At 44.3% G+C, this 26,982-nt stretch overlaps 1 protein-coding gene across 2 annotated transcripts in view; it reads left to right on the top strand.

Moving 5' to 3' along the window:
* Window positions 1-26,396, top strand: part of CTNNA1 (catenin alpha 1) — a 319,319-nt gene extending 292,923 nt beyond the window's left edge. For both annotated transcript variants that reach the window (XM_044226586.1, XM_044226594.1), the window contains exons 11-18: window positions 6,971-7,127; window positions 15,593-15,793; window positions 16,366-16,517; window positions 21,042-21,152; window positions 22,276-22,457; window positions 22,574-22,679; window positions 24,222-24,356; window positions 25,179-26,396. In XM_044226586.1, coding sequence (XP_044082521.1) covers window positions 6,971-7,127; window positions 15,593-15,793; window positions 16,366-16,517; window positions 21,042-21,152; window positions 22,276-22,457; window positions 22,574-22,679; window positions 24,222-24,356; window positions 25,179-25,466 — 1,332 coding nt within the window. In that variant the 3' untranslated portion in view covers window positions 25,467-26,396. The remainder of the gene's footprint in view (window positions 1-6,970; window positions 7,128-15,592; window positions 15,794-16,365; window positions 16,518-21,041; window positions 21,153-22,275; window positions 22,458-22,573; window positions 22,680-24,221; window positions 24,357-25,178) is intronic.
* The last annotated feature ends 586 nt before the right edge of the window (window positions 26,397-26,982 follow it).

Below are 26,982 nucleotides of genomic sequence, written 5' to 3'. Positions count from 1 at the left end.
ACTAATCCACAAAAGAGGACAGTGGACACGGTGAGCACTGGTTAGAGTCTGTGTATATTTTGATAGAATTTACTGAATGATTAGAAGTGAAGTGAAAGGAAAGGAGAAGAGCCAGAAAGAAATCAGCATTTTCAGTCTCAGTAGCTGGAAGGATGGAACTGTCATTTATTTTAATAGGGAAAGTGGTTTAAGGGAAGAATTGGGGAGCTCAGTTTTGGACACGGTAATTAGATATGCAAGATGCTAAGTGCAATTCAGGGAACAATTCTGGACAGGATATATAAATTGAGACCAGTCAGTACATACATGATGCTTAAAGCTATGAGCCTGAATGTAGTCGTTAATGGAGTACACGTTAATGGATGTACTCGTTAATGGAGTACATATCTAGAGTAAAAAGGTCTAGGAACTAAAACAGGGTTCTCTAGCATTTAGAGTTTTGGGAGGTGAGCAATATCCAGAAGTGGAGATTGAAGGGTTAGTAAGGCCAGAAGAACACCAGAAGCTGGTTTTACCTTGGAAACCAAGTGAAAAACTGTGTGTCTAGGAACGTGTTCGTTCATGTCAGATGGTTGTAGAAAGTGAACTGGGAGTTTATCCTTGAGCAACATGTAGATGTCATAAGTTACTTTGGACAAAAGAAGTCTAGGTAGAGTTGAGGAGACACAAGCTTGACTGGAGTGGGTTCAGGAGAGAAGAGAGGGATTGAGTTTAGCATGTTGGCAGCTCTTCCAGGTTATTAGGTAATGTTTAAGTAGACGTGGGGTGGTAGCAAGAGGTGGATATGGGATTGAGAGTGTTCCCTATTTTTTATTTTTAGTTGGAAGCTATAATAGCATGGTTTTCTTTTCTTTTCTTTTCTTTTTTTCCGGATTTATTTTAGAGTGTGTGTGTGTGTGTTTGGTGTGTGTGCAAGAGGCAGAGGGAGAGGATATCAAGCAGACTCCCCACTAAGTGAGGAGCCTGATGGAGGCCTGATCTCAGAATCCTGAGATCATGACTTGAGCCAAAACCAAGAGTCAAAGACACTCAACCGACTGAGCCACCCAGAAGCCCCTCTAATAGCATGTTTTTATGTCTACTTGATGAAAAATAATTGGTAGAGAAGTAGTGACATAGAATAGAGGGAAATACTGAAAATAGAGAATTAGGAAATAGTCCAGTAAAGGGGAAATACTGATACTACAGAATAGTATTACCATTACCAAATATTGATAATATAGAAAGGAATATAATTTACATGATCAGTAGAATTCATAAGAAAATCCCAGTATAGATACTGATACCTATATTGATAATATAGAATGGAGAAATGTTCTGAAGTAGGGAAGACCAAATGAAATCTAGGGGACTGGTGGAAAGAAGGGTTGATTTAACATGCAAGCACCGAGTGCACACTGTTTTTTTGTTTTTTTCTTGGACGAATATTTTTTTTATTATTATTATTAAACTTTTTTATTTTTTATAAACATATAATGTATTTTTATCCCCGAGGGTACAGGTCTGTGAATCGCCAGGTTTACACACTTCACAGAACTCACCATAGCACATACCCTCCCCAGTGTCCATAAGCCCACCCCGCTCTCCCAACGCCCCTCCCCCGAGCAACCCTCAGTTTGTTTTGTGAGATTAAGAGTCACTTATGGTTTGTCTCCCTCCGGATCCCATCTTGTTTTATTCATTCTTCTACCCTGTTAACCCCCCATGTTGCATCTCCATTTCCTCATATCAGGGAGATCATATGATAGTTGTCTTTCTCCGACTGACTTGTTTCGCTAAGCATGATACCCTCTAGTTCCAACCACGTCGTCGCAAATGGCAAGATTTCATTTCTTTTGATGGCTGCATATTATTCCATTGTGTATATATACCACATCTTCTTTATCCATTCATCTGTTGGTGGACATCTAGGTTCTTTCCATAGTTTGGCTATTGTGGACAGTGCACACTGTTTTTTAAAAAAAGGTTAAGACAGTATGTGGCACAGGTGCAGGTAGGTGGGTAGGTGCAGTGGTAGGAACCTATAGACATTGTCTTCTGATTGCATTCACCTTCCCACTTAAATAGGAAGCAGCAGAGTTACAAACTGAGAGTGAGGATGCTCTCAGGTGTGTTATGGGTTTGAGAAGAAAGTGTGAAACAAATACTAATTTAGAGCCCAGACCTGAAAGGAGGAGAGTGACTGGACTAAGGAAATGTCCCCAACATTATTCATCTTGAGTGATCAAGAATTTTAAAGAAAGACCACTCAGCATGATTGGGAGCAGGAATTTGTGAGACATCTGAGTGGAGCTGTTCAGTCTGCAGCACAGATATGAGTGGGGAGTTAGAATGAATGGTCTAGGTAGGAGATGTGGGAGTAGTTGACATCTAAGTGGTATGCAATAATGAAACTAGATGAAATTACTCACTATGAAGGGAGGAGTGCAGAAGGAGAGAAGGTCGTGTTAAGATGGAACGTTGAGGAGCTTTACCATTAGCAGAAGAAGAAAGGGTAGCAAAGGAGATAAGAAAAAATAGCCAAAACAGTGGAAATAAAACAGAAGACGTATTTGACAAAATCTAACATCAAGGCCTAAAAAAAGAAAGAAAGAACTCTTTGTGAAGCAGAAACAGGAGAGAATTTGCTCAGCTTAGCCTGATAACTTCATCCTTAATGGTGGAATATAATATTTAGTGGGAACTGGTTGAGCCTTTCCCCCCTACAATCAGAAACAAGACAAGGATATCCTTTTCAACACCGTCAACAGCAGCATTTTATTTTATTTTTTTTTTAAAGATTTTATTTATTTATTTGACAGAGACAGATCACAGTAGACAGAGAGGCAGGCAGAGAGAGAGAGAGAGGGAAGCAGGCTCCCTGCTGAGCAGGGAGCCCGATGCGGGACTCGATCCCAGGACCCTGAGATCATGACCTGAGCCAAAGGCAGCGGCTTAACCCACTGAGCCACCCAGGTGCCCCAACAGCAGCATTTTAAAAGTTGATACTCACCATGGTTGTAGTGTCTGGTTTGGGGCCTTTTGCAAATTTATTGAGCAAAAATACTAACTCACACAAATTTTTTTCCTTTGATTTGTGAGACTTAAGTTTTTCCCCTAATTTCTGTTGGTCATTTTTGGTTCATCTTAGGTAGGCTGTCCCATGTCTTTCCCCCATTTTTCTACTAGTATTTTGGTGTTTTCCTTATGGATTTACCTAACACTGTGTAAGTATACTTAAATACAGAATAGTCAAATTTATGAACTGACTTCTCCCATTGTTATTTGGAAATACGGGATATTTTCCAAGAAGTGAGAAATATTTATTTCTTTTAAATATTAAATAAAAGCATAAATAAATTCTTTAGCTTTGTTACCTTATCTTTCTGGAAACAGTCATAGCATTTAAATATAAAGTGAGGCTTTAATTTTATTTTTCTCCAGATAGCACATCAAATGTAAAAATAATATACTATTAATTACCTGCTGGTATGTGATATCACTTTTATTGTACACTGAATTATGCTCTGTGCTAGGGTTTGTTTTTATTTTTTTTTTTTTTAAAGATTTTACTCATTTGACAGAGCAAAAGAAAGAGCATAAGCAGGGGGAGGGGGAGAGGGAGAAGCAGGCTCCCCACTCAGCAGGGAGCCCCACGTGGGGCTTGATCCCAGGACCCTGAGACCATGACCTGAGCCAAAGGCAGATGCTTAACTGACTGAGCCACCCAGGCACCTGATAGGATCTGTTCTTAGATGGTTCTCTTTTTTTTTTTAAACATTTTATTTATTTATTTGAGAGAGAATTAGTGAGAGAGGAGAAGGTCAGAGGGAGAAGCAGACTCCCCAAGGAGCTGGGAGCCCAATGCAGGACTCGATCCCAGAAGTCCGGGATCATGACCTGAGCCGAAGGCAGTCGCTCAACCAACTGAGCCACCCAGGCGCCCCTAGATGGTTCTCTTCTAATTGCTTTAGCTTTGTATTACATTTTAATTATTTCACTTCATTACTCTTGCTCTCTATTCCCAAGGGTTCCCCCCCCCATTCCCAGCTATTTATTGCTCTAGATGAATTTGTGAATAAATAGGTCATTCTTCCTACCCCCAAACAAGAAATATGTTGCTCATTATTTGAATTTTTGTCATGTAACTTAGAAAAGTCTCTTACTTCACTCATGTGGTTTTCTTCACAGATTTAACCCCCTTTATTTCCTGTTAATTGCTTTCAGAAAGAACTTAACATTCTCTACTTTATTTTCTAACTTTTTTCCTGGCATACAGAAAAGACATTTTAAAATAGATTTATATTGTCTAGCTACCTAATGAACTCTTAATAATTCTAAAAGTTTTTTCAGTTGGCTTTCCAGTTTCCTAGATAAACAAAGATCGTCTGTATTGAGAAGTAATTTTGTGGTCACTAACAACTTTTTCTTTTATTCCTTTCCCATTTTATTTTATTGGCTAGAAGGACCATTATATTATTATTTAACTAATGGTGATCATAGGTATAGCACTAATAACATCTTTATTTTTAAGGTAAATGATTCTAGATTTCACCACTAAGTATTATGTTTGATGACTATTTGAAGTAGTATGTAAGTATCTATATAATTTACTAAGAGTCATCAGAAATGAGTATTTAATTTATCAAGTATTCTCTGTAAACAGTTCTGTAAATGAAAATGAGAAAGTTAACCTTAGACAAGGTGGTTTTTCTCCATTATACTGTATGAGATAAGATATATTACAGAACAAAGAGAGCAATTTTCTCTTTGTAATGGAGGAATTATCTTCGTATTTAAAACATATAATTAATTCCTTGCCCTTGTTTATTTGGCTCTCTTAGGAAGCATTTACTTGAGCCAGATATTCTTAAAAGGTCTAGCTTGCTCTGATTCATTGATGCATTTAGTGAATCAGTGAGTTAAGCAATGAAGAGTGTAGTCCTCAATGGCAAGAAGGAAAAGAGGCAGAGAACAAGCCTTGAGATGAAAAGATGATGGGACAGCTTGTCTCACAAATAATTGACTGTCTAAACCCATATACCTTTGAAAGTGGTGGGCTGTCAGTAACTAATAAGTAGACTACCCAGTTCCCTGTGCCTCCGAATCTCTAGCTGGCAGTCTCGGTGGCCCAGTGCTTCCTTGTTTCTGGGAGGAGGAGGAGTTGCACCAGTCTACAAGCTGTGCTGCTGCTGTTTGGTAATAAGTCTGTGAGGGCTAAATTGATGTTATTCTTGAAATACTGCTCCTTTATATTGGGAATTAAACACATGATCTGAAGGCATGTAGTTTCTATGGCACCTAACAAAATTTATCGCAGATCCTGTCCTCCACTTTGCATGTACAGATGCTTCTGTGCTGTTTTTCTGCTTCATCCAGATCTCTGCTCCCATCCCACTAGTTTCATCTTGTCTTTGCTTCCCTTCCATGTTGCCTTATTATACCACTAGGATGGCTCTCATTAAAAAGGAAAGAAAGAAAGAGTGGGAGAAAAAAACAAGTGTTAGTGAAGATGTGGGGAAATTGGAACCATTATATGTGCTGGTGGGAATGTAAAATTTTGGAACTGCTTTGGAAAACAGTCTGGCAGTTTCTCTAAAGTTGAATTACAATTCCAGTCCTACCTATATTCCAAGAATAATGAAAACACAGAAATATGTGTATGAATGTTCATAACAACTTTATTCATAACGGCCAGAAGGTGAAAATGGTTCAGATGTCCCATCAGTTGATGAATGGATAAATAAAATCTTATATATCTGTATAATGGCATATTATTCATCAGTAAAAAGGAATAAAGTGCAGGCACATTCTTTAGCATAGAAGAACCTCGAAAACATTAAATGAAAGAAATTAGTTACAAAAACCCACATATTGATATGATTCTGTTTATATGAACTGCCCTGTATAGGCAAATCCATAGAGAACAAAAGTAAAGTAAGTAGATGCCAGTAGGTAAACCTAAGGAACGCTGAGGGAAATGAGAAATGACTGCTGGCAGATAACGGGATTTGTTTTTGGAGTGATAAAAATTTTGTTAACGTTTTAAAAATGACTGTGGTGATAGTTGCTCAACTGTGAATATCCTAAAAACTAGTGAATTGTGCAGTTTAAATGGCCAAATTTTTTTGGTATGTGAATTATATATCAACCTGGGGTGGGGGGCAGTTTACAGATTACTCCTTCCTTCCTTCCTTCTTTCCTTCCTTCCTTTCCTTATTATAAGAGAGTGTGTGCACAAGTGAAGGGGATGGGGAGCAGAGGGAGAGAGAGAATCTTCAAGAGGCTCCACACTCTGTGGGATCAATGTGGGACTTGATCTCATGACCCTGAGATCATGCCCTGAGCCAAAGTCAAGAGTTGGATGCTTAAGCAACTTAGCCACCCAGACGCCCCTACAAATCACTTTTTAAGCTTAAGAAATTTTACACTTCCCGTGTAGAACCTGAAATACCAGATGTTCATCACAAGATAATTAAGAATGGTGGGTAACTGGATCAAACCTGGAAATCATATAGGAAAATAGTGATGTACATCCACAAGATGGAATAAGAAACAGTTGATACTTTTAACATATATTTAATGATACGGAGATGTACTTAAAAGAACAAACAAGATAATGTTATATATTTTTGGACATGTGTACTTACAGTGTGTGTGTGTGTGTGTGTGTGTGTGTGTGTGTGTGTAAAAAGCCTGGAATATAATGTCAAAAATTTTAAGTTGCTGTCACAGAGTGGAGATTGGAGATAGTTTTATTTCACTGCCTATCTGTACTTGCAGTGTGCTTGTGTCACACACACACATATATAGCCTGTTGCCTGACACTTCTCTCCATCTTTGTGAGTGTTGCAGTGGAGCACGTGGTATGGCAGGTCCTGGTGAGATGCATGTGAGACAAAGCACAGCCGCTGCACTGACCAGAGCGGCCCCCATACTTTTATTTTCATGACACTGAAAGAGTAAACAAGGAACTTCCATATCTTTGCAGGTTATCAATGCTGCATTGGCTTTAGCAGCAAAACCACAGAGTAAACTGGCCCAAGAGAACATGGATCTTTTTAAAGAACAGTGGGAAAAACAAGTCCGTGTTCTTACAGATGCTGTCGATGACATTACTTCCATTGATGACTTCTTGGCTGTATCAGGTAATGAGCTGGTTCCCCCGAGAAGCCTGTGAGAATGTGCATAATTACTTTTCACCTAAGTCACAGTAATGGACAATCAAAACGCCCCCAAGTCTGGGCAGGTAAATTACTCTAGCAATAATATTGTGCTGGTTTTCATTTTAATTAAAAAAACATCAGCGGCTAACAACAACAAACTGTCACTGACTCCTCAGCAGTGGGAGGTGGGGTTGAAATTGTTTCCCTTATGGTGGGGCTGGTCTTGATCTTAGAAACAGGAAATAGAAAGCTGGCTGGCAGTTTTCCCCATTTGTGTAGAGTAAGCTTTTGCAACTGTGACCTGTACAACACCATAACAACCCATCCCTCTTGCTGCTGTTGTATTTAGAAAAAACACTGACCTGGGTCCTGGGAGAGGCTGTGGTTATTTCTTATGATCTTGTGAAACTTAAGAGAAGGGTTTCCCAACACCATCACCTTGAATTCCTTTTTGAGAATAATTTTTCCCCCTCCTTGGAAAGCTTCTTCCTTTCTCCCTCAGAAATGATCATAGTTTTAACTGCCTACTTTTCGAAAGACTCTGTCTGCATGATGCACAGATAGAAAACAGAGAGGAAATATTTAAGTGGCATTTAATTATGAACTTGCAAAAAATAAATCTGGGTAATTCACCTCACAAAAACAGTTGATTTCATTATATAAACATAAACTGGTAATGACATAGTAAATTGCATTCATATAGAAAATGTCTGTCAACTGCAATTCACTGTTTATCACACAGAGATAAATTTCAATCCATTTCCTTCAAGTTGAGCAAGTATAAATGCATTCTTGGTGTAACAAGGCCTCTGCTGCCCTTAGCTGTACTGCTTGCTCTCTGGAGGTGCCAGGCTTCCTGAGGCCAGTGGCTTTGGTCAGAGTCAGTTGCTGGGTACTTGTAGGGCTAAAACTTCCTGTCACCCCAGGGAACCACAGGCTGCGGCGTGGGAGATGTGAGTGTCAATGGGGCTTGAAAGAGAAGCGGGGCTTAAGTACATGCACAGCACAGTCCTCCAGCAATGACCTATATCTAAGGTGACAGTGTGTTCTGCATATTAATGTCCTCCTGTCCCTGCCCATTCTCCTTGGGACTGGTAGCTGTGGCTGTACATGAGAGAGTAGGGAGCGTAATCCGTAAACTGCAAAAAGAGGGGATAAGCCGTGCTGCTGCAGGACTGCCAAATTGCAGGTGCTGGTACTTTAAAACAGAAAAGCCATTTGCAAGCACATCTTTGCAGGTGCCAAAAATGCAGCAATGGCTTTTTTGGGAAATCTTGGCCTTCTGTTGTTTTTCCCAATGAAGTACTGAATTATTCTTTTTCATAGGTTTAGAGAAAAACATTCCACCTTCACAGCACACTTTTAAGCAAACAACAAATTTTGAAATCTAAATGTAAAGCCCCCCTCCAGAGATAGATCCTACATTCCTATACTTATTTCTTGTGATTAGGTTGGGTTTAGCTCAGGCTTGGTCTCAAGGGATTTTCAGTCCTTCTTACAGCAAAATAAAATGTAATAGAATCAGATGTCCCTCGTGCAACATTCTTCAAATTGGAGAACAAAAAGGATTCTGCAGTAGCATTTAGTGGGATCCAGGCAGTATCTTTAGGGTGTATGACATAAAACAGAAGCATGGTAAAGAGAAGTCAAATTCTTTAACAGATACACTTTTATCTAGTGAGTATATTCAATGTTTATGCAGATGAGGGAAGATATAAGAACATGGAACAATTCTCTCAGTCAGAAAGTGGTATTTTCAGAGTACTTGAATTTTAGGTCTACCCAGTATATTTCTCCAAAGTTTTGTCACAGGCTCGCTTAGCAGAGTCAGGCAATTAAGAGTAACAGGGCCAGGCTATTATTCATAATTCTTTTTTTTTTTCTTTAAGATTTTATTTATTTGACAGAGAGAGAAAGAGATCACAAGCAGGCAGGCAGAGAGTGGGGGGTGAAACAGGCTCCCTGCTGAGCAGAGAGCCTGACATGGGGCTCTATACCAGGACCCTGAGATCATGACCTGAGCCGAAGGCAGAGGCTTAACCCTCTGAACCACTCAGGCACCCCTGTTATTCATAATTCTTATAATTTTCTTATGGTGTGCTTCATAGGGACATGGGATGAAGGAGGAGATAAGCAAATGCCTGGGCAGAGTTCTCCACCATTGACCAGTTTTAAGCATTCACGCTTTCTGTCCTCCCACACCTCCCCCACCCATGGGAGCTTCAGCATGTCTATGGGCGACTAGAGTTGTCTTCCCATCTCACCTGACCCAGTCTTGCTAGGGAAGTGACTGGCTCTCATCATGAGGAACCTCAGTTTGAATTGGGCAGGCCCCCACTGGTGTCCAGTCCTTCACCCTGGGGCAATTGACAGCATCTCTCGTTGTGTGCCATGGTTTGGAGAGCGGGTGTCAGTCTGTAGCATTCATAGACAGCCTCTGGACAAGGAGTCATATCTTGTCCTCATCCTAATGTGCCCTCTTTGCCAATTTCCCCTTGCCCTGTGGCACACTGGGGCTTCAGCAGTCCTGTCAGTGATGTTGACATGTCTTTGAGTAAAGGGTCTACCAGGCAAGTGCCCAGCCCAGAGTCTCGATTCAGCTTGGCTCCTGGCATCATACATCTTCGCTAAATGCAGAGTAAGGAAGCTGCTTGACTCCCTAGAGTGGTTGTTGTATACTGTTTTGTACTGTATTCTGGTACCTCTGGCAATGTGATAGATTTTGTGGAATATTTCCACTACTGATTTTCCATCATCAGATCGTTCTTGGAATTGATGGTGCCTCAATGTTTGTCCACTCAATGTAGCCGTCCACTAGCCAAGAACCCCTTCAGGGGTTACTTAGTTACTTAGTTACTAAGTTACTTAGGGAATAGGGCTACTTTCTCTGTATTGTTCCTGCATATTCAGTTCCATTGGTTCCCAAAGTTCCCACATACTTGCCACAAGTCATATCTAAATTTGTGGCTCGAGAAGTAATGGTCATATTGTGTATAATCTGGCCAAGCTACCAAGCATTTCATGAGGCTGCAGGGCAAAGGAAACTTGGGTCCCTATATCTCAAGTATGAGACAGTGGCACTTCAGGGGTTATGCATGCCTGCCCAACCCAGGGAAGAAAGACTGGGGGGGCTCTTTTTCACCAAGTTGTATTCAGAATGTGACTTGTAAATATTGGAGATAGTTAAGATGGTAGAGTGCATTCATTAAACCCCAAGTATATTTATACTGACTGATCCCTTAAGGACGGGAGTTTGAAATTTATCAAAGTGATAAAGACTGTTGGAATTTTTTTTTTTTTTTTAAGATTTTATTTATTTGTCAGAGAGAGAGAGAGGGAGAGCGAGCGAGCACAGGCAGAGTAGCAGGCAGAGGCAGAGGGAGAAGCAGGCTCCCGGCTGAGCAAGGAGCCTGATGTGGGACTCGATCCCAGGACGCTGGGATCATGACCTGAGCAGAAGGCAGCTGCTTAACCAACTGAGCCACCCAGGCGTCCAGGACTGTTGGAATTTCATTTGAATTATATTTGATAAATGTTTTCCAGGGAAGTGTAATTTACTCTTATATGTTTATTCTGGTTATATGTGGAAGTTTCAGTTACCTATTTTTTTTTTTTTTTTTAATTCAAGTGTTTGGTTAGAGTGGTTCTAATTGGGCTTATTACATTTCTTTACCTCATACTTTTGGAAACAAATAGTATACCACATTAGATACTTCAGGGTAACACCTAAGAGTGGTGATTTGTACTTCTTCACTAAGTGTCAGTGTGCCCAAAGAATTTGGTTTGACTGAAGGCCAAGGAAACTCAGCATGGGTCCATTATGAGCTGACACACCAATCTGTACCCCATTAAACACACTGACTATTCAACATCAGAGGTGCCACTTAAGAGGGAAAAAGTCACAAACACAACAGTTCTTTTTGATGGAAGGCCACTAAATAAAAGGATTATTATACCTAATTTGGGGAGGGGTTGTGTTTGAGAGCAAAAAACCTGTGAAACTACAGATCAAGTAGTGGTCAAGTTGGGTGTGATTTCTGATTCCTGTGCCCACTAGCTGTGTGACTGAGCAGTTCAGTTAATACTTAAGTGCCTTGGTTTCCTCATTAATTAATGGTGTTTTTCAATTTTATTTTTTAAAAGACTTACTTATTTTAGAGAGCATAGGCATACATGGGGGAGGGACAGAGGGAGAGAATCTCAGACTTCACAGTGAGTGTGGAGCCAGACGTGGGGCTCAATCCCATGGCCCTGAAGTTGTGATCTGAGCCAAAACCAAGAGTCAAAGGCCTCACTGACTGAGCTGCCCAGGTGCCCCTAATTTTTTTTTTTTAATGGCTAGTCTATAAAGAGTTAAATGTCAAGCACTCAGAATAGATTAAGTCCTCTATATGAAGTATTAATATTGTCACCTCCTGTGTCTGCATAAGTTTACATCAGTAAGTAGAGTCAGAGCAAAGGGTACACAGAATGGGCCCTGTTACTCATCATGGATTGAAGTATGAGTTCGTGCAGCCTTTTTGGAGGACTCCAGTTGGCTTGGTGCTTGGAGGGCAGTTAGACATCACACATCTACTTTAAACATATATGCCTTTTGACTTAGTAATCCTATTGCTAGAAATTTTCCCCAGGGGTATTTACCTAAATATTCCAAAATACCTGTACAAGGATGTTCTTGTCAAGCAAAATGTCTAAGAGAAGACTAGGTAAGTAAATTATGGCCCCTGCGTCTATTCATTAGGGTACTTTGCAGTCACCAAAAAGGATGAGATAGATGGGTGGAGGCAGGCCTAGAAAGGTTTTGAAATGAAAAACATAAAATAGTGTCTATAATATGATCCCTTATTAGATAGACTGTTGTGTTTATGACTTTTTTCCTCTTAAGTGCCACCTCTGATGTTGAATAGTCAGTGTGTTTAATGGGGTACAGATTGGTGTGTCAGCTCATAATGGACCCATGCTGAGTTTCCTTGGTAATTCAATTAAAGCTAAAGTAATTTATGGTTTAGGTTAGCATAGGTACCTCCAACCCTCCCTTGTTTGTACATGTCCAGTGGAAACTCATTTCTACCTGATGGCTGAAGTGTAGTGAGCAGAATTGGTGCTTGTGTCTTGGGTATGTGGTGGCCTCAGCTGGATGGGGCTTTCCTAGAGACAGCTGTTGAGGGACAGGAGAGACTATTACTTTAGTCAGCTTCCCAAAATAGAAGGCTTCCTTTGTTGCTAAAACATGGCAAGCCCTTCCTTGGTTTAGGTTCACTAGAAGAAAGCCAGTGTGAATTCAAGAAAGTCAGAATTGATTTTTTTTTTTTTTTTTAAGATTTTATTTATTTATTTATTTATTTATTTATTATTTGACAGAGATCACAAGTAGGCAGAGAGGCAGGCAGAGAGAGAGGAGGAAGCAGACTCCCGGCTAAGCAGACAGCCCAATGTGGGGCTCGATCCCAGGACCCTGAGATCATGATCCGAGCCAAAGGCAGAGGCTCAACCCACTGAGCCACCCAGGCGCCCCTCAAAATTGATCTGTAAAAACATCAGGGTCTACATGAAGGTTAGCAAATCTTTGGTGGAAGTTTGGGCTGCTTTGTCTATTGAATGAAAAAGAATGCCATGCTTCATTGATTTTTCAGATGTTTTTCCTCACCAGAATTAACAATCTCGAAACAGGGATGAATTTTAAAATCAGCAATAAAAGAAAACATTGGTCCATGGTTTAGTTAGCAATACTTCTTCCTTTTTGTTTCTTTTATTTTCCTTTCCTTGGTGAGTTGAAATACAAATGAAAAAATATGTTAGGTTTAGCAAAAGCAAAAGTTTTGTGCAGGCTCAGTATCAGTCTGTTCAGCTTACGTTATATAAAGAGTTTGTATTATAAAAGGTGCTTCCAGTGGGTTCCCCACCCATTTATTATGATTGGTTTACATATCTTCCCTACAATTTGTTTATGAAAAAGTTTAATAACATTTTCTCTGTTAATAGCACAATGATGGAAACTCTAGCAAGTCTCCTCTAGTTTTTGAATTAGGGTCTTGTTAGCTATACAGTGGTAATTCATTTTTCCCTTCTATAATAGGAATTCATACTGTATTTTGGCTTTCACTGTAAATATTTTAATATATTTAAAGAAGAACTTTTATAGCAATTTTAAGTTCACAGCAAAATTATGAGGAAGGTACAGAGATTTTCCATCTGTCTGTATCCCCGCACATGCACAGCCTCCCCCATCGTGGTGGCACATTTGTTACAGTTGATGAACCTGTACATCATTATTACCTGAAGTCCATAATGTACATTACTGTTCACTCTTGGCTGGTGTACCTGCCATGGGTTTGGACAAATGTATCCATCATTACAGTGTCCTATGTAGTGTTTATTGCCCTAAAAAATCCTCTATACTCTGCCTGTTCTTCCCTCTCACCTCCAACTCCGAGTATATTTTACTGTCTCCATAGTTTTATTGCCTTTTCCAGAAGGTCATTTGATTGGAATCATAGAGTATGTAGCCTTTCAGATTGGCATCTTTCATTTAATACACACTGAAGGTTTCTCCATGTCTTTTTGTGGCTTCGTAGCTCATTTGTTGTCAGTACTGAATAATATCCTATGGTCTGGATTTACCTCATTTTTTCCTTCACCCACTGAGGGACATCTTGGGTTGCTTTCAGCTTTTGGCAGTTACGAACAAAGCTGTTGTAAACATCCATGTGCAGGTCTTTATGTGGACCTAAGTTTTCAGCTCCTTTGGATAAATACCAAGGAGTGGGACTCCTGGAGCCAGGATCAGGGTGTTTAATTTTATAGGACACACATTTTTACCAAACTTCTTTTTCAGTTCTTTTACATCATTACTACTACCTCATTGTGATTTTTTTTTTTTCATCTTACTTCATTTTGCCTGCAGTCTTTTGGGAACTACAAAGAGGAGGGCTTTGGTTTCTCTTGGGGCCTACACTGGAGCCTGAAGCCCAGAGGCAGGGCACTGTGGTGCTCTGCTCTTTGGTAGATACACTAAGTACCTCTTGCCTCTGGTTCCCTTTGACATGAAAGGAAATAGCACCATGACCACTGTCTTGTTTAAAGTATCTTAAGAGGTCAAGCTTACTGTTACCTCCCTTCTAGACACTGTCACATAGAACTTGACTGAGTATGTTAGCAGAGGCTGTAAGGGAAGGGGAATGGCCATTGGAAATGGATTAAATCAGGAGGCAGTCCAGAATAATGACATGTCAGTGCATAAGAGGGCCAGGGCTGGCAAAGAAATGACCAGATACATTTTTTAAGCAGCTAACATTTACCCTGATTATTCTGGCTCCTCCAGAAAAACCAGGACCTTTGGTCTTTGACCTGTTGTACCAGGTATTCTTTTGGCTTAAGCGAGTGAGCGTGTCTTCTACAAGTTCTTAAAGGTCTTAAAGAAAACTCCTTTCTGAACAGAAGGGCAGTGGCCAAATGAGGACATGGGGCCTTTCCTTTCTTTCACTCTCCCACCCACTCCACAGAGTCTGAGCAGCCCTGTCATTTGGGCTGTCTGCTGGTGGTCTCTGCATTTCTGGGGCAGTGAGAACATTTCCTTCACCATTCTGGGTGGGCTGGTTCAGATTGACATCATCCATTTGAATGGCTCTGTAGTGCCCATATTTTATACCTTCTCTGCTCTTGGACATTTTGGTTGCTTCCACTTTGCTGTTACTATAGATGAAACTGAGGCTGACTCTTTACTCTGGGGAGTCCCAGAATCCAGTGTCAAGCATTTTGCTTTGAGGAAAAATAGTTTCAGTGGGTTTTCCAAACCCAGGTCTATAACTAGTAAGAGTCACCTGTCAGCTTAACAGGATTCAAGGGTTTTTGCAAATACCACAGTAGTTCCATGGCCATCTATGAAAGGATTACTAAATGTTTTGCCCCAGGTAGGTTCCCTTGGTGACTTCCAGAGGAGGCTTCATTTTGCGTTCCAGCACCTTCTATCCCAGGACTGTCCTGGCTTCTTGGCAAATTGTCTGAATACCACTGGCATCTACTGGAGGGAGGGGCAAGGGACTGGAAGAATAGAGCCTTCTAGTGAATGCTTTCTTCTATTTTAGACTTTGTTTTGGACATAAGGTCAGTGAGATTAAAAGAAGAGAGAAGTTATTAAGGTTTCTGTGATCTGAATTTTCTGCCTGGCTTACAGAACAGTTGTGCCTTAAAGATCTTGATTCATCTCTCCCTCTTCCTATAAACCTGGAATTGAAGGCTGTTATTCTTGGAGGTGATTGCAGGTTGAGTTTCTGTGGGACAGTTAATCCAGTGGTGAGTCTGGTTTCTTCAGTGAAATGATACATGTGGAGCTTTGGCCCTGCAGCTGACCCAGAACGAGCACTGAGTGAGTGATAGATGCCAGCCTGTAGTTGTCCCCTTCTAGTGGAATGCCTTTTCCCTCATTCAGGTTTTTGTTTGTTCTTCAGAAAATCACATTTTGGAAGATGTGAACAAATGCGTCATTGCTCTCCAGGAGAAAGATGTGGATGGGCTGGACCGCACAGCTGGTGCAATTCGAGGCCGGGCTGCTCGGGTCATTCATGTAGTGACCTCAGAGATGGACAACTATGAGCCAGGGGTCTACACAGAGAAGGTGCTGGAAGCCACGAAGCTGCTCTCCAACACAGGTTCGGGGACTCCCTCCCTTTACTGTGCTTCCCCCACACAGATGGCCTGGGTAGGCTGGGCCGCTCTGTGAGTCCAAACCCTGTGGTTAGGAAGGGCGAGATCAGGGCACAGCACAGGTCTGCCCACAACATGTCTGGGTCAAACATCAGACTTTGAGAAGTTGATCCGCCAAGTTAAGTGTTTCTCCCATGCGTCCCATAACTTATGATGGGAATAGTTCTGAACATATTTGAGATGAACTTCTTTGTTGAGTCTTGTTAGTGAATAAATACTAAATTAAGGGTGGGCGGCGGTCCTGTTCTTAAGCAAGGCCTCCACTTTGTCTCACTTCAGTGGCTCATCCATCCAAATCTGGTATTGCAGAATCTGGTCAGAGACAAAGATGATTTGAGTCTTGGTAAAATACAGCATTTAATTTATTTCCACTATAAATACTGCTCACAAAGGTAGAGGCAGAGGCTCTTCATCACGTACCTCGCCGCCTCCTGTGTCACTGAGGGATTAAGGGAGGGCTGGTAGAATGGTGTTGTCTGCCGGGCCAGCAGGATCTTCCTCGCCTCTTTCTCCACAGTCATGCCACGTTTTACGGAGCAAGTGGAGGCGGCGGTGGAAGCCCTCAGCTCAGACCCCGCCCAGCCCATGGATGAGAACGAGTTTATCGATGCCTCCCGCCTGGTGTACGATGGCATCCGGGACATCAGGAAAGCAGTGTTGATGATAAGGGTGAGTAACTACATTTTAGACATTTTAACAGCTTCTTTCTTATCGTTTGCTAAACTTGAGCAATGCATCATTCTGGAACTCACCAGATGCGGTGGCAGTATATTAAAACCATGAATCTAAAAGCTGTTAGAATGAGATATATTTAATTATGTTGTCTAAAATGACTTTTAGTTGCAAGTTAGAGCCTAAACTTGGGCCAAAAAGGGGAGTGAGTATGAGTTGGCTTTGAGGATTTAGTTGCAGGCATATCGTCCCCACAAATAGGAGGCTTCTGGTAAGTTAGAGGGAAGAAACACCGAATGAAGGCTCTTTGATTGAGTACTCCCTTATCCTTCACGTAGAGTGCTGCTGTCCTTGAAGGAGTAGCAGGGAGGCTCCTGGGGCTTAGTGTGCACGGGAAGGATGGGAGCCTGTGGCGGCTGCTGCTGATGCTCCCTGAAAGTACCACCTTCTCCTGGCCACTTGCTCCAAGAACACAGCAGTTCTTACCATATGAGGGAAAGGCGAGCACCCACTCTGAGGTGGCATAAACAGAGGGGTTTTGAGAAACTACTGTCCCCTCGAATACAGTGCAGGGTGCTGGGTCAGCCCTCAGAGCTGTCTTTCCCCTAGCTTTTCATCTCTCACATGCTGTTCTGAGGCTGTGCCTCTTGGTCTGGAAGCTGCGAGCAGGGAGTATGCGTCTCTCTCCCCAGAGCCCCCCAGGTGTCCTGCAAGCCTAGTCCAGGCCCCACTCTCATTGCAGAGCCATGGTTGCCCTGCGGGGCCTGCTTGATGCAGAGCTAGCGGCTAGGCTGGTCTGGGCTGCCGGGCTGGTAGGCTCAGGGGAGTTTGATTTACACTTATATGGTTTGCTAGTCAAACCTCTCAAGGTAGGCAGGGATTCTGCCCCACTTTTTATCTTCTCAGCTTGGCACCATGCAGAATCTAGCTAGATTGTCAGCTGGAAACAGAGGCCATTTCTAAGGCAGTGGCATGAGGCTAGACCTATTTTGTATGCAGTGTAGAAACACTTGGGCAAGACCGCTGCTGCTCCTCCCTGGGGGTGAGGAGGAAAGAGAAGTGTTCATGGATTGCCTGGTAGGCTGCTGACTTTTCTTACTGGCTCTGATCCCCTGGACATGGTGGGGGTTGGGGGCAAGGAATTGATTTGCTTTCTCCATCCCTGTATACGTGTGGCCAAGAAGAAACCTGGCCTGGGTGAATGATAGGTTAAACCCAGCAGCCATAGCTCAGTGGTGTGAAGGGACTCACAGTCCCTTCAACCACTGGTAATGAACACAGCCCTATTTTTCCAGACTTCTTTTCCATACTGACAGACAAATAGAATAAAAAGGAACCTTAATGATAAAGAGGAGTCGTGGGTGGCTGAGGTTTGAGGGGTTTAAGTGGGTAGATACTGCAGACATGCAAGGAAATGCATGCATTGAAGTCCTGTTGTGGGAAAGCAGGTTCTGGGAGCAGGCAAGCTTCCCAGGCCCCTCTTCCAGCTCTCAGACTATAGGCAGGTGCCCTCATCTCCAGAGGTGCTGGTGGTTTTAATGAGCTGTAATGTAGGTAATGTGCCCAGGGCCAGGCCGTGAAGGAACTGTGCTGGGACACAAGGATGGCAGCAGCCTGGCAGGAGGCACAGGCTTGGGTCCTTGGTTGGGAGAGGCATGGGCCTCTGGGAGCCCTGGAGCTGGGGCGCGGCGGCGGGTAGAGGCCTGTGAAGCAGCCATGTGGCAGGTCCTCGCTAATGGCTGTGTACCTGAGCTTTGTTGCTGCTTCAGTTCAAGAATCCTCCCAGTCCCGGGAACTCTCAGCTGCTTGCTGTCTCGTCCTCTACCTCAGCCCTTCAGCTCCTTCCTTATCATTACCAGTGTCAGGTGTCGCTTTCCACAGCTCCCACTCTCTAGGACTGTGACAACCTTGAATCTTCCTCCCTTGCCACCCTCACTCGGCCTCTCTGGTCTTTGCTTCACTCCTCTTCTAGCTTTGCATCTCTTGTTAGTCCACAGACTCTCCTTTGCTCCATTTCACTTCCTTCTGGTGCCTCGCACAGTAGGGTCCTCATGGAATCCGCCATCTGCTGAGCCCGGAGGAGTGCAGGCAACCGCCCCTCCTGGGGTCCTGGAACCGGCCAGCATTGCCATTGCCCCCCAGTCTTAGCGTCTGGGGACGGTTTCAGACCTTCCTGCTCGCCTCCTGCGTGGCCTGCTATTTCTCTGGTGTGGCGATGGTCTGGACATCCTGCCTGCTCCCTGCCCTGGCTGTGCACGTGGACTCTGCTTTCCCCCCTCTCTGTGACTATCCCAGTGCTCCTGCCTAAGACTTTCCCCTTCCTTCTTTGTGGCACTTTTCCCTCCTTTCTAAGAAAACCTCTTGGCCCCCCCTCCTTCTAGTCTGCTTTGCTGCTTTGTCCTCATCTCTTCAGCTTCTGACCAGTGGCATGCCTGGTAGCAAAGTTCTCAAACTCTTCTCCAACTGTCCTCATTCCCTTGGTGGTTAAGACTTGAGAAAAGCATCTGGGGTGACTCTCCTGAGTCCCACATTCACCTGCCCCTTTCTGCCACTCCGTTATCTAAGAGGCACGTCCTTATCTTTTACCCCTACCCTCTGCCACCTGGTCTTATGTGTTAGGTGATGGCAACCTACCTTCTACTTGCTCAGGCCCAAACCTCAGATTCCCTCTTGGTCTCCTGTCCCACATCGATCTGTCAGCACATCCTGTCAGATCTACCTTCATAATACAAAGCACATGTGAACAGTCCCCACTGTAGCCCAGGCCATTAGCATCTCTCACTTGGATTCATGCAGCTGCCTCCCTGTTCTCATCCCTCGATGCCTGCAGTCTCACTCTCCACAGAGCAACCCAAGTGATCCTTTTAAGCTTCAGTCTGATCATGTTACCCACTGCTCAGCACCCTCTGCAGGCTGTGTGGGGCACCAGTCCCTACATTAGCCTGCAGGCCTTCCAGGACCTCACCACCTGCTGCTCCCTTGGGGCTCTTGTTGACCAGAGTGGACCTGTGACATGAGGGCAGTGAGTTCAGTTTCTCTTCCATGGCTTCCTTGCTCATCTAATTCCCCAGGCAAGTTCCTGCCTCTGGGCCTTGGTTCTGTGATGACCCCATTGTGCTAGAACACTCCCTCTCAGGTACCTCCCATATCCTGCTTTTTATCACTCATCACTTTCTTATGTGATAAAATTTACTTTCTCATTTTGTTTCTTGTAATTTCTCCCATTTGTATATATGCAAGAACAGGGACATTGCTGTGTGTTAGTTATTTTGTACCTCCAGGGCCCAGAACAGTACTTGGCACACAGATACTCCACAAAAATCAAAGAGGAGGAGGCACTGGGTTTTCTTGGCAAGCACAGTTCTTGGGTCTCTACCGGAGGGGTACAGAAGCAAAGGTATTACCAGTAGGCACGTCTTTGAGAAAGATTCTCCACAAGTGTCTGTGATCCTAGGATTTAAAATGGCCAATGGTGGTGTAGTATTTCATGTTGCCAGGTCAGAGAGACTCCAGGATCTTCCATTTTGGTGTTCCTTGTGGCTTGCTGGTGCCTAGTGTGACCCCCTACCCCCACGCCATCCCTACCTCATCTCACTGAGGGACAGTCTTGGCATTTGCCTGTGTACAAACCCAAGATAGTCTTGGCTGGGCCAGATGCTTCCTCACACATCCTCACATTGGGGCTTCACAGCGAGCCCTTGGGCTGGGTTTGGATTAGGTCCTGGTGCAGATGAGGGACTTGCCTCACTGCCCTCCTGTCACAGGCCGGCCAGCTGGGCCAAGAGCCAACCCCAGCTGTTCCGCCTGCTGCCCTGTTACTGATAACTTCCAGAAGACAACATTATGTTTCAAGTCAGCAGCTAATCATGAGAGGTTATGTGAAATAGGAATTTTATTTCATAATTAAAGAGCTAGGACTGGTAATCAGAGCCTTTGGTACATACTCAGGCCTTACCTGCCATATTCTTTTGGAATGGCCTTACCTGCCATATTCTTTTATCTTAATTGATAAAATTAAAAAGGATCTACCAAAATACATTGCTTATTTGTACTCCTCAAAGCAGTATCCTAAGAGAAACCCCAATATTATGTAATTCATTAATTTTTTTTTGTCATCAAGTTGGGAACGTTATAAAAATATGCTTAATGTTGGAATCCAACATTTTTTTAATACAGTGTGTTTCCTACGCAGGGTAATCGTCACCTTTGTGTTAGGATACAGGTGCTAGAGGAGTACATGATTTCAAAGAGTGTTGACTCTAGTGGAAGTTGAAGCCTCAGCCCCCATAAGAAACTCCTTGCCCCTTTGGCAAGTGTTGATGTGGTGCCTTTGCCTGGTGTTTGTTGGGTGGGCTTCCAACGTGGGCATTAATGAGGTGGAGTCCTGGACAAATAATGAATGATTTTAACTTCATTCCCCAGAACTGTTAGGAACATGGCACTTGAAAATCCAGAATGTTCATACATTGGGCTCAGAGGCCCGGGGTTGTATCTGACTTGTGATCTCTGTGTTGGTGGTAGACCCCTGAGGAACTGGATGACTCTGACTTTGAGACAGAAGACTTCGATGTCAGAAGTAGGACAAGCGTCCAGACAGAAGATGATCAGCTGATAGCTGGCCAAAGTGCACGGGTAAGGGACACATTTGACTTCACTTTGCAGCTCCTCCCTGTGCCACTAGGAACTTGGCTTTTTATTTTCTAGGAAAACACTCAGTATTGAGAACACCATTTTCCCATTCTCTCTCTGGCAGCAGGACTGAGGTGAACCTCAGTCGTGGCACATGCTAGCCTGTTGTATGTTCCTCCAGAATGCCTCCTTGGTTGGGAGCAGGGCAGGAACAAGCCCTCTGCCTCAGCTGTGCCCTGGGGCTTTGGTTGATGACAGAGCGCTGCATCGGGAGCGCCCTAGCATCCAGTCAATGCGATGTTTGTTAAAAGGATTGTGAAATTCGAAAAAGATTGCTGTCTTTGCCCATCTCAATGATATCATGGGTATGAACTATTTAATTATTCATGGTTTACAAAAAAAAAAAAAACAGTGGTACATTCAAGAAAATCATTCAGAGCCATTGCATTCATTTGAGTCATTAAATCTTCAATCAATAGCATTTATGTTTTTGGGAGCATGCCAAGAAATATTTCTGTGGAGTCTTTTTGCACTCCATAGAAATCATTTTGAACAGCAAATGCATCCTTGCTTTTGGGCCCCACTCCATCGTGAGCACTTGGGGAAGCTGAGTGGGGAGCAGCTCTAGGCTTGGTGTCCTTGGGCCTTGAGGTGGGCACCAGGCCTCCAGATGCTGCTTTGATAGGGTTTCAGTGCCATGTCACATAGCTAAAAGTAGAAGCCATGGGAAGTGCCCAGGCAGGGCCCACCAGGGAGAGGGCTCCATACATCATTCCCTTCTCATATGTCCTCTCCCCACGGCAGCAGGCAGAGGATGAACTTACCAAAAAATTAAGCAGCTTCCTGTTCCTGTACAGGTGTGATCTGGAAGCTTCCATGTTAGGTTTCTGTCCCTTGCAGTGTGTTTTCTCCACACAAAAACTTGTTCTTGAAAGTGGGTCCGAAATTCAGGCTGCTGTAAACTTCTGCTCCAAATGAGAAGAAATGGACCTTTAGGAAAAATGAAATCTATTAAAGCGTTATCTTACCTGTGTCATAGATTGCTTGGTAGAAATACTCTGGGCTAATGCAGTGTGAGAACTTCATCTTCTCTTTCTGTAAGAGCTTTCTATGCTTCTGATTCCAGGCGATCATGGCTCAGCTTCCCCAGGAGCAAAAAGCAAAGATTGCAGAACAGGTGGCCAGCTTCCAGGAAGAAAAGAGCAAGCTGGATGCCGAAGTGTCCAAGTGGGATGACAGTGGTAATGACATCATCGTGCTGGCCAAGCAGATGTGCATGATTATGATGGAGATGACAGACTTCACCCGGTGAGCCGCCCCCACCCCCACCACGTGCACAGAGGTGACCCTGTGCTGCTTTGCAGACCTTTCCTTTTTCTGTCCATCTCCAGTTACATATGACAATGCCTGTTCTCTCTCGTCAGAGGTAAAGGGCCGCTCAAAAACACATCAGACGTGATCAGTGCTGCCAAGAAAATTGCGGAGGCTGGATCCAGGATGGACAAGCTCGGCCGGACCATTGCAGACCATGTGAGTGAGAGGCTTGCTCTGGGTTTTTTAGGTCACCCCAACCTGGACCATTCCAAGGTGGTGACAGTAATGTTTTTCTGGGGACACAACACTCTTCTTATCTCTGACATTGTGCTTAACTTGTCAGCCTCCCTGATTAATACCAGCAGAGATTTGTAAGGATTTCTGAATTCCTCCTTTCCTTTGACAAGTCTTAGGATCCAGGCACAGTGTGCATGAGAGCACCTCTCTAGAGCAGGTGTGTGTATCCTGCCGTCTGCCGTGGTGGTGGCTTGGCAGCCGCTACTCTGGGCTGCTGCTTGTTCTCTCCTCCTTGCCTGCAGATCCAGCCGGGAGCTGCCTCTGGGGGCCTCCCACACTGAAACTGGGCAGCTCATGGGGGTATTTCATCTAAGAATTAGATGCCCCATGGTAGTGCTTTGGAAAGCTGATGGGCTCCGCTGGGGACAGATGTGTCTGTCCCGTGTAGCATGTGTTCTCAAGCACCCAGTCTTCATCCCTTTGCTTCCATATGCATGTATCAACAAATGTGGCTCCTCCTCCAAGTTTACACTACATCTCCCTTCATGCTCTAAGTTTATTCTCAGAGCCCCTGTTGCCCATTAGAGTTTCTGTCTGCAGGTCCAGCCCTGCAGTCCCCTCCTTGCCGGAAGGATCCAAGCTGCAGAAGAAGTGGCCATGTTTCCTCACCACTCAAGCCAAAGATGCAGAGGTCCTTCTTGACTCCCCTCTTTGCAATCTAGGACTAAGCCCTGGTATATCTGCTGGCCACACCCAGTCTTTTCCTCTCTGCAACCACAGCTCAGCCCAGGCCTCCACAGCCCAGGCTCAGCCAGTGGTAGCCTCTCCTCACTGGTCCTGCCCTCCCCTCCATGTGGGACATGGCCATCAGCACAGTCCTAATGGGCAGACCAGACGGGGTCCATAGTTCTTCACTAGCTTCCTCGCACAACATTCGGGAGCCCCAGCGTGCTTTCCAGGCCTCTGTTGAGACCACCTCTCAGTATACTCCAGCCTCACCGGAGGGAAGGGTTTGCTTTCAACACTTGAGAGAGGTGATCTATTTTGTTGCTGGGGGGAAGCTTCCTAAGCCATCCTCAGCTTTGGAAACAGGACGGGAAATGGGCTGCCCTTGGGTTTCCCTGAAGCTGGTCAAGACCTCAGGTGTTCTTTCCCTTGCGTCAGGTTACTCACTCATCCCCCCATCTTTGCTGAAAGTTAACATCCCCTTTTTATCAAATGTTTACAGTGTGCATCACAGTTGAGCACATAAAGTGCCTGTGAGCAGAAGAGCACTTGGGTGGTTATTATGTAGCTCAAAGCATTCTCTCAGAACCAGGCTCTTGCTGAGGCTTTTTCTCCCTTTGAGGGACGGGGGCCCCAGCAGAGCGAGCCTAGGACCGGAGTCCCCCAGTAACTGGTAACTCCCCTCCCCTGCCCTTCACGGCACACTGAGCTGTACCCAGCTGAGCCTGGTGTTGGTGGGGGCTGTGTTGGGGCCAGGCCTGGGTTGGGATGCTGAACCTGCTGCTCCCCCATCAGTGTCCAGACTCAGCCTGCAAGCAGGACCTGCTGGCCTACCTGCAGCGGATCGCCCTCTACTGCCACCAGCTCAACATCTGCAGCAAAGTCAAGGCTGAGGTGCAGAATCTAGGAGGGGAGCTTGTCGTCTCTGGGGTAAGTTATATACATGAAAAGTGATTCTCCAAAATGAAAGTAGCCTCTTGGCCGCATATACTTCTTACATGCCCTGAAACCATGTGGAAAAACCATTGGTTTCTTCTCAGTCCTTGGTGACCATGGGCTGCATGTCAGGCACCCTGATGAACCATAGTGCCTGGTGACAGCTGGGAGCCAATTCCTGGCTGGTCTCTCCCTGGGAAAAAGTATTTTTATCTTTCTTGTTCTTCCCCCTAGAGAGAAATTGAACCTGTTCCAAAATTACAAAGATAACCTAGCCAGGCTTTCTCAGACCTCCTCCACCCTTCTTCACAGAGTATTCAAGCAGTATCTCTCCCTCTGCCACGGTTCTGAACCCCTCATCACATTGGGCCGGGGGGGAGAGGAGTTCTTGCTTGGCCTGTTGGGTTCCCTGTAGCTTCTGCTCATCTCAGGGCTTTTCCTTTGAAAGACTCTGTGGTATGTGGGACATACCGATGGTCCCTAGCTCATGACTGAAAGCGGTGGGTTTCTGTCTAGGAAGCCTCCTTGTCACTGCTGGTTATAGCTGCGCAGTCACTCAGACTGATTTTTCTCTGGGTTTTGAGTCTGAATAAAGATTTGGGAAGGAATAGGGACAGGCAAGGTGATGGTGCCTTGTGGTTTTGATACTACTCCCTTGACTTCTAAGTATGTGAAACAGGCATGTTAAGCTTTTTTGGATCAGGGCAGTAGCCACTGGGAGAGCAAATCAGGAATGTGGCTACTGCCCAGATCCCTAGTGTACATGGGGCTGGAGGTCAGGCCTGTGATACTCACCACCCTGTCTGTGCCTCTCAGGTGGACAGTGCCATGTCCCTGATTCAGGCCGCCAAGAACTTGATGAATGCGGTGGTGCAGACAGTGAAGGCATCCTACGTGGCCTCTACCAAATATCAGAAGTCTCAGGGCATGGCTTCCCTCAACCTCCCGGCTGTGTCATGGAAGATGAAGGCACCTGAGAAAAAGCCCTTGGTGAAGAGAGAGAAGCAGGATGAAACACAGACCAAGATTAAACGGGCATCTCAGAAGAAGCACGTGAACCCTGTACAGGCCCTAAGCGAGTTCAAAGCCATGGACAGCATCTAGGGCCACCTTGCCAGCTGCCCCCACCCCTTGGGGCTTCTAAAGATCAGTCACTGCTCTTCACTCAAATATATCTGCTAAATAGAACACTGATATTAGATTCCACAGGGAAATAGGCAGATTTTAAACCTGTCCAGGTGGTGAATTTGGCAAGGTCATACTTGTGTTTAAATTGGTCAAAAATACTTTTGGAATTCAGGAGCACATTTCTAGCTATATTTTTTATAAGTTGAAATAAAAATAATTCCATAACCAAAGAGAAACCCACATTAACTTGTTAGTGATACTCTTGACCGAGTTCTCAGTGTGGCATTAGGGGTTGAGATGCGGGGATCAGAATCAGCCTTGGCTAGGGAGGTGGCTTCCACCAGTCCTGGGTTCTGGGGGTTTGGCTGGTGTCACATGACCAAAGATGTTCCCGAGTAAGCTACCTGGGCATCTTAGGAAGCTGTGCCTGGAGAAGGAGCATTCCCAGAAAGGTTTTGGGGGGACAGACCACACGAAGCTCAGTAGAACATAATGCATCATGAAGAAAACTGATTACTCTCTTTATGACATGAAATGAGAATTTTAATGCCTGGTTACAATTACTAATGTACTCTGCTGCAGGACATTAATAAAGTTGCTTTTTTCAGACTAGAATGTTGTGATGCCCCAATCAGAACATGCTTTTTTTCCCGTTCCTCAGCTTCAAATGCAAATTCATCATTGGGCTCACTTCTTATAATTGCAGTGTTTCCTACCTTGGGCTTTGCAACAAAAGCCTGACAAAAAATAGTGTTTGCTTAGGCAATAATTTAGACTTTACCTTATTTGTGATTACTATAGCGATTACTATAGCTAAAAGGTATAATTTTGCTGTCTTATTTAAATTTTATGAATTTAAATGTTTTTTACACTAACTTTTCCCAGTAAAGTCCACTATGAAACCAAGTCTGAGAGGCCAAGGTGATTTTCTTTACCTTCTAGTGGGTTGGGTTTTACATTAAACATCTCTTGGATTTGCCCAGAGCATCTGCGGTGCCGTAGTCCCTCGTGGTGTCCCCCTCGTGGTGTCCCTCTGCTCTGGGGACAGTGTTGGCCCAGCCAGAAACACTATCTGTGGCTCTAAGCTGACAGCTGTCAGGGCTTTGACACTTACGTGACAGCTCCCCCTCCCCAATCCAGGGAAGGCCTCACCCTCCTCAGGAACTCCGATGTTGGAGCTTCAAGTGCAGGTCAGAACCTTGGAGGCATTCATGATATCTCTGTAGGTGTCTCCCACTCTGTTCTGAATTGTCCTACCAACTTACAACTGTGCTAACAGCTGCCCTAAATATAAAAGTCCCCCTTCAACCTCATGTCCTTCCTGGGCACACATACCCTCCTGAAGTACAGGGCCCCAAAGAGACCAATATGGTGCTTGTGTTTTCTTCCTCCTTCCAATTTGGTCAGCTGTGTCCTGGCCATTCTGCTGCCGTCCATCCTACAACTAAGTAGCATAGCTCCTTGTCTCCTCCGTCTCACCATACAAGTGGCC

This window comes from Neovison vison, chromosome 1 (genome assembly GCF_020171115.1).
Source record: "Neovison vison isolate M4711 chromosome 1, ASM_NN_V1, whole genome shotgun sequence".
Classification (NCBI taxonomy): Eukaryota; Metazoa; Chordata; class Mammalia; order Carnivora; family Mustelidae; genus Neogale; species Neogale vison.
The sequence above is the reverse complement of the archived record's forward strand: the minus strand, read 5'-3'. Positions and strand labels throughout refer to the sequence as shown.